The 7,951-nt window shown below is 31.8% G+C and overlaps 1 protein-coding gene across 6 annotated transcripts; it reads left to right on the forward strand.

The window, feature by feature from the left end:
* Positions 1-1,040: 1,040 nt before the first annotated feature.
* On the forward strand, positions 1,041-7,189 carry LOC120250124. Of its 6 annotated transcripts, none has more exons than XR_005532941.1 (5): positions 1,043-1,310; positions 1,399-1,504; positions 2,827-3,081; positions 6,013-6,081; positions 6,771-7,189. XR_005532941.1 is itself a non-coding variant. In XM_039258905.1 (5 exons), exons 1-5 carry the CDS (start codon positions 1,199-1,201, stop codon positions 6,897-6,899), a joined length of 468 nt encoding a protein of 155 aa, XP_039114839.1. In that variant the 5' UTR covers positions 1,048-1,198; the 3' UTR covers positions 6,900-7,189. The 6 variants fall into 6 exon arrangements, 3 of the variants coding, with proteins under 3 accessions (XP_039114839.1, XP_039114841.1, XP_039114840.1); XR_005532940.1 differs by having other exon boundaries at positions 1,046-1,310; positions 6,723-7,189; XM_039258905.1 differs by having other exon boundaries at positions 1,048-1,310; positions 1,385-1,504; positions 2,827-2,864.
* The last annotated feature ends 762 nt before the right edge of the window (positions 7,190-7,951 follow it).

Genomic DNA, 7,951 nt, shown 5'->3' on the forward strand with positions numbered 1-7,951 from the left:
TACGATTAAAAAAAATGCTATTTGCTCCACATAAATTTATGACATGCAAAAGTAGTGAAAATTTGTGATAAATTACAATAATAATAATGTGATAGAAAACTAAAAACGTTACAAAAAGATTTTGTCGTAAAAAACAACACAGCTTGTGACGCATTATTTGTAACGATATATTGGTGTCTCAAAATTTTGGGGACCGACATGTAATTGGTTTGTGACACAAATCGCAACACATTATTTGCAATGATCTATAGATGTCGCAAAGTTTAATAATAAAAACTTATGTTTCTCCCAACTAAAACTGTGGATTTTGATTTGTGGGTAATTGCCACATAACTCCTCCATAAACAAATAAATTATTAATTAATTAATTAATTAAGGTTTAAGAAAAAACCGCACTCCAAATGTCCCAATAACAAAAAAAAAATGCCGTAAAAATATTGACTTTTGAACACAAGATTAACACTTATTCCCATTTCCCACTCACTGTTAATTAAAACAAATAAACAATGCATAAATTAAATTAAATTAAATTAAATAATAATTTAATAATATAATAAAAAGATATTATAAATCTCCTTGCCTTCATCCCACACGGCTCACCCCTCTCTCTCTCTCTCTCTCTCTCTCTCTCTCTCTCACGCACTGCTTCCTCGTCTTCATCCCCTTTGTTTTCCTCTTCTTCATCTTCGTCTTCCTCCTCTCGATCTTGTTGTAAAATATAGGATCGAATAGAGCAATACAATAGCAAAATAAATGAAAAGAAATACTGAAATATAAAGAACACAAAGATGTTACGTGAAAACCACAGGCAAAGATGGAAGAATTTACTAAATGGGAAAATTTCAGGAGTTATAAACTCTCTCTAATAACAAGGAGAAAAGCCAGCTATACATCTTATAGGAGATTGAACTAACTACTCAAAAATATTTTTTTCCACACTTCCCAGACTTTTTTTCTCTCTTTTCTTTAATTTTTTCTTACTCTTTACTCTCACTCTCACTCTCACTTTTGGTTGTATGTAAGAATGAGAAGCTAATCTTCTCTATTTATAGAGAGGAACTAGCCCACAAATTTACCCAAAACCAAGAGCTCCATGTTGATTGTTTAATGAGCCATTAGTTTATAATCCATGGATTTGTTCATTGGTTTTGGGCTAATGGTTTTGAGCAATTAGTTTAGGGCCAAAGGATTGGAGGAGATGGTTTTAACCAATTGGTTTTGGGCCAACAGATCTCGCTTAGGGATTGCATATGGCACCACTTCCATCCATCCATCCATCCATGGCGTCTCTGTTAGGATCCTTCTGGCAGGTATCATCTCCAGTGCCATTCCCCGCTTTCGTTTCCTTGTTCTGTTCATTCTTAAACCCTAATTATTGTCCAAGGTTCTTCTACTCAGGTTGTTGAGGATCAAATGTTTGTGTTCTCTGTGGTTTACTGGATGATCAAATCCATCATGAAGCTCTTTAGTGACATCAGCAATATTACTAAAACTATCTCTGCAGGTAAGATGCTTGTAGGTTTTTGAATTTTTTTTTATTACATTGATGCTCATTCATGGTGGATTTAGGGTTTCTCCATCCCTTCTTCCCCACCTATTTCTCAATTTCTTAGATTTTTAACTGTTAAAGATGAATCTCATATGCCCTTTTCCCTTTTCTTGTGTAAATTTAGTTGTATGAGTATTTAATTGTTCTTGTTCTATGTGGATGGCTATCAAGAGCACTTAAAGGCTTCAAGGCTTGGATTATTGGACAGAGGAAAGATAGATCAATCCATTGCACAAAAGCTCATATCCCCATTGTTCAGGAAATTAATTTCACAGTATTTATTAACACAGTGGCAAACTATTTATTAATTTCACAATAAGTTCATAATCAGTTTAAATTTCATAGTGGCAAACTATTTATTTAAGAAAATTGCTTGTATCTGCCTGTAACAATGGGCGATAGGAATGCCAAACTATGACATGACTTATTAACACAGACATGACATGGATTAAAATGATTTGCTGATCACATTTCAGTGTCACCATTATTACTTTTATGATGATTAGGACTACTGGTCATGAATTTAATGCAAAAGCAATAATAAAATGGTGAGCTGTTCACTTGTCCATTTTGCTATGTTTTGAAAGTTTAATCTACTGGATGCTATGATCTCTTTGGGTCCATGTTACATTTATTTCATTTTATTATTTTTCTCCAATGCATCATTCCTTACAATTTATGGTCAAATCCAGTGTTATCAGAATTGTTTTTATTATGATTATGACCACTGATTATGAACTTACTGCAAAAGAAAAATGAATGCTGATATGGTTTTCTGTATAGTTTGCTTCATTTTGAAGATTACAATTATGCTGTGATTTATTGGGTTGTGTTGATTTCAATGAAGTGTATAGGAATTTAGTTGAGATTTAACTTTCCATTTGGCATGATACCATATCATACGGCGTAGTTCGATCAAATTCCATTGTTATCATAAAAATTTAAGAAGCGCCCCCATTTATCTCTATTATACATTTAATCCTATTTGATAAAAATATGATGAAAATTTGAATTAGTTCAGCATGAATTGATTCTCTTACTCTTTTTAGTTGCACAAAAATCCATTCAGAAGTTTGTATGTTCAGATGTTTTGGTTTATGCAGTAATATTTGACCTCAGCATATTGCACGAATGTTTAAGTTTCTAATAACATAATTGTGAACATAAGTTTTTGAATTGCTAGTTTTTATGAATTCCTTTGGTTTTTCTTTTGGAATTTTTTTCTCATTTTAAATTGCTGAGTTATGAATCACAAGTTAGCCCAATCATATTTGCAGCAAAGTTACAACCACATTTAATTTGGACACTCAAACAGGTGAGTGAAATTTTTTTATCACATTTAATTGTTTAACAATTTTATTCTGTGAAAAAAACAGATGCCTGGCCTTATTTATTTTTCATGTCTAGAGCCATTTGTTGCAGTGAAACGATTTTCTTGATAAAATCCGACTTGTGGATAAATGACCTTCATGGCAATCTCATAACTATGATTGATAGTCCTAAAACTGCATATCCACTTGGATATTGGAAATGTAATTTGTTTTATCCCTTTTGGTGCTATGTGGATGCTCGTACTTGACATTTATTATGTAGACTCGAGGAATAATTAGTGGAATATCAGTATGAATGATGCAAAAGTGAGGCTGGTGGTGGTTAGATATAGAGTTCCTTCTTTTATAAATACAAGATCATTGATTAAGCAGGAATCTTGACTGTGAACCTGAGGGGTGTATTCAAAACATTGTCTGGTGATTGCTGCATGCTGTTCTCTCTTTCTCTGCTTTAACAAAGTCAATAATCTATAATTTAACATTAGGTATTCCCTGTTTATGATGTTAAAATGGCACATGATGACATGATATAAACTTGAGATCATACCAGATTATGAATATACCTAACATCAATAAGCATATGCAGTAAGCCTAAAATAATTTTGGATATATACTCATAGATTACTTAAATCAAGCATTAGGAAAGAAAATAACAAAACATTCACCAAGCTCAGTCATAGATGAGCATGCAAGCTAGATGATCCTTTGCAAACTTGACCATCTAAATTATATTGATTTAAACTGGCCCAAACATTCACCATTCATCAAATGACTCTAGTACTTTATAATTTTCACACCATTTATTTCCACACCCACCAAATCAAAATTTGTTCCAGTATCAGAATCCAAGCTTAACACGCATAGTCATGTATTTGCAACCCTTGCTTAATGGTGGAGTAATTCACAGCCATCCAATCAATCACAACAGAAATTTTATTTGGAAATCAAATCAAGTTTTCGTTTTCGTTTTCATTAATCCTTGTCAACCAAAAAATATGAACCAGGAAATGGCACCCAATTGAAAAAAAGATTGCCCATTAGTCCTGCCAATTTAGCGGAAGCTTCAAAAGACATTTGAAGTGCATGATTGGCAAGTGTAAATGTGTACTAGAGTTATTTTAGTAATTCATAAGGAAAACTATCAAACTTTGCCTTTTAAAAAAGTTTCTTTTGCACAATCGACAATTAAAAGGCATATTCATGACAATTTTAAGGCTTTATGGTTTTTAAAAACAATTGTAACAACTGAGATTTAGCTTAAAGCCAAAACTAACCAAAACTTATAATCAGGGAAAGAATTCACAACAACCACTAGATATGAACCTTCTAATATTATTCTGCATATTACCCCAAGTTCATGTTTAACCTGTGAACCTTTTGATAGCAGTCGAAGACTAAGATGTGCAGGATATCCTATCTTTATTTCAAATGATAGTCAAATTTTAGTTAAAAAAATGTCAATCATATAATTCACATTAAGTTTCAATCCTAGCCACTAGATATGTAACATGAGTGGTCATCATAAGAATATGTTAAATTACAAATCATAGCTAATGGCGGAAGGTCAGTCTGAGGAAATGAGACCAGTTTTTCCATCAGCATAGCAATAAGTGGCATCAAAATTTGTAGGTAGACCACATCGTCCTTCATATTTGTATAAATCAAATAAAAGATGTTACCTAGGCTATTGTGCTGTCAAAGCCTAGGTAATTCAGAAATTATTTTTCTAAGATTATGATGTTAAAATGGCACATGATCACCTGTCCTTCAGAGTTCAAGAGTTAACTCTTTTTGAAGGATATGCAATGATTATCTGATCTAGCTTCTTAATTTCTTCAGCAAATTAATTTCAAATTGCTTCTTAGATCATGACCAACAACCACAGATAACATTATGTATTCCTTGTGTTTCCAGCAATTAATTTCAAATTGCTATTAAATATGTTCCTTTTCAGTAGAGACTGTTAAATCTGAGCCACTTCCCAGAAAATCTGGAGTTGTGGAGTCCTTCATCTTCCCTTTTAATCCGAGAATGAGTCCTTGATTTTCATCCTTCAACATTGTTTTTCTTTATGCCAAGAAATTTCTCTAGTTCATTATGTTTAAACTTAATTTATTAATGTTGCTGTTTATTTAAACTCTTATTTTATGTTTGAGGATCATGACTAGGATAGAGCAAACTTCATTATCACAATAGGAACAGTGTTTGCAAGCCAAATGCACATGGACCTTAACCATATATTAATCCTCTTCAGTTAATGTACAATGAATTTGAGTAGTTGTCTGACTTTCAATTGGATTTATTTAGACTGTTAATTGATGGATAGTCTGGAGGGTTAGAAATATGCCTTCTCTGCAAGGGGAGTGTTGTCGGTGAGCTTAATTTTTATCCACAGAACCAGCTGCAAATTAGTATTGATTATGTATTCAGACAAATTAACACAGGGTGTATCGTTTCTGTATGTCTTCAATACTGAATACAAATTCAAGTTTATTTATTTATTTATTTATTTTTGATGGATTTTTCCATCATTATAGACAACAATCATTTTAAGTTCGTTTTGAATAACAACTGAACTAAAGTACAGAACACACAGCTTAGGTTCGTTTTGAATAACAACTGAACAAAAGTACAGAACACACAGCTTAGGATAATATGATGCTTGAGACATAATATGGACATCTATGTCAGTGCTTTGTACTGTGTTTTGCAATTGTCTCTATGAAGAGATGGTAAGACATGTATGATAAGACATACATGTCTGATATGCATGATATAAGTCTATAATGAAGACTTGTATCATGCACATTTACTTTGTTGAACTGGTTATTGGTTTGATCCAGCAATGCTTCTTGTACATGGCACTGGCAGAACTAAAACTTTTGATATTCAATGAAGATTTTCAAACAAGGCCTCGGTGGTACCCAACATCCAATATAAATTACCTTTTGGGTCAGTCTAGTTGCTTTGCATTTGCTGAAACTTTTTACAGATTGTCCCTAGATTTTCTTTTCGGCTCCTTATTTGTGTTGATACGAGCTGATGTTTCTTTGTTAAGAAAATATTGACTTTAAATAATTCTCATTCTTGTTTTATATCGTCATTAAGCTAATTTGACTGAATTACTTGTAGTGGACTTCACTGTCATACTTATTCTCAGAGACATTTGAAGAAGGCACAGGCCATCAAAGAGAACAAAAGGTATGGTGATTTCTGCTATTATTTGTCCATCTTTCTTAAATGTCACTATAACAACAACCAAGAGGAAATTCTTTCCATTTTGCACATGTTTTACTATTTCTTATGAAGTTTACTTTAACCAAGTTTTGGCAGGCTACCATGTCTTATTATTTGCATCACGTTTTTTGAACATATTCCCGCATGTTCTTATTGTCTCTCAAAATAATTTTTTTATTTACCGTCACTTTCTTTATAACAATAACTTTTACTTGAAAAAATCCAAATTGGAAAAATATGGGGCATTCATAATTACAGTATAAAAGTGCTATATTAGCATGGATTTCAATCTATATATATACAACCCATATCTGCAAAGTTTTAAATTTGTCATGGTGTTTAGCCTTTTACTGAGTTTCAGTTTTCTAAAGCTGTTTTTAGAAGCTTAATCTAAATCTCTATGAACATAGTTGACTGTGAGATCTTCATTTTTTTTTTTGTTTGGAACTTGTATGTCACTAGATTTATAAGGTCCTCTTTAGAGTAACAATTTTCATTAATTTTCTCTCCGCTCTAAACACCAAAGTTTTTCTCTCTTGTTTATCTATAGTGAATAATGACAATCCTACATGATATTTTATGGACATATTTGTGTTTATTTATAGGGAAATGGGCCGCAATCAAGTTGTATTATTTATTCATTTTGATTCTAGGCGAAATACTGCTTCTGTGACTCCATCATCTTCCCATCTATCTATTGGGAAAGTACCTATAAATCCCCGGTAGACTACAAGCTAGGGTCCCATTCTTCAGCTGCTCAGAATCTCGAGGTATTTGGGTAAACTTTGAGACAGCTCCTCATACTTCTCATGTTGCTGCCAGGACTGAGGAGTTTGCTTCCCATGCCCCCTCACAATTAAGAGGATGTGGAACAACCTCATCTTGTCGATAAAATTGCAACAAAATGAATGTGATGTTTTGGATTATGATATTAGATACTTTTATAACTTTCTATTGTTATATTAGATGTTTAGACTATTATATTTTGTTTTTGATAGTCCTATTAGATGTTTGGACTATTACATTTTGTATTGGTTTGTTGTATTAGACATTTGGAGTATTGTATTTTGTATTGGATTGTTGTTCGTGGTATGTATAGATCGGAATGTTTAATTTGCAAAATATTATAAAAGTTATTGTTGATGATTGTAAATTAGTTTAAAACAAGTTTGTAAAAAATGTTTCAAAAATTATTGCAAATAATCACAAACCGTGTCGCAGTTTTGTTTGTTATGAATAATTAATTTGCGATATAATTTGCAATGATAAAAATGTGTCGCAAAATGTCTCACAAAGTTGTAACATAATTTGCGACAATCAAATTGTGTTGCAAGATTTGTTGAAAAAAATTTCATACATTTTAACACAATTTGCGACACATAAAAGTTTTGTAACAATTAAAATGTGTTGTAAGATCTGTTGCAAAATGTCTCATACATTTGCACCACAATTTGCAATAAACAAAATTTGTCGGAAAAAAATGCCGCATATCGTTGCAATTTGAATAGCAAATATTGTCTTAGAAAACCCATTAATTGTGACAAAATTTGTAATATTTTAGTTGTGTCGTAAATTTTGTGACATATTTTTCAATAGTGCCTAAAAAATTTGCAATATTTTAAATGCGATATATTTTATTGTGTCGCAAATTATGTTACAAATTATGATTTACGACATTTTCTGAATTTGTTGCGTTGCAAATAACGTTTTTTGGCAAATAAAATATTGGTTATTTTAAAAAAGTCACAATTATACAATATATTTGTGACAAAATTCCAGCTACTAAAACTTTTAAACGTGCGAAAGAAACCATGTAGTTACAATATTTTTTTAT

Source organism: Dioscorea cayenensis, chromosome 19 (assembly GCF_009730915.1).
Source record: "Dioscorea cayenensis subsp. rotundata cultivar TDr96_F1 chromosome 19, TDr96_F1_v2_PseudoChromosome.rev07_lg8_w22 25.fasta, whole genome shotgun sequence".
Classification (NCBI taxonomy): Eukaryota; Viridiplantae; Streptophyta; class Magnoliopsida; order Dioscoreales; family Dioscoreaceae; genus Dioscorea; species Dioscorea cayenensis.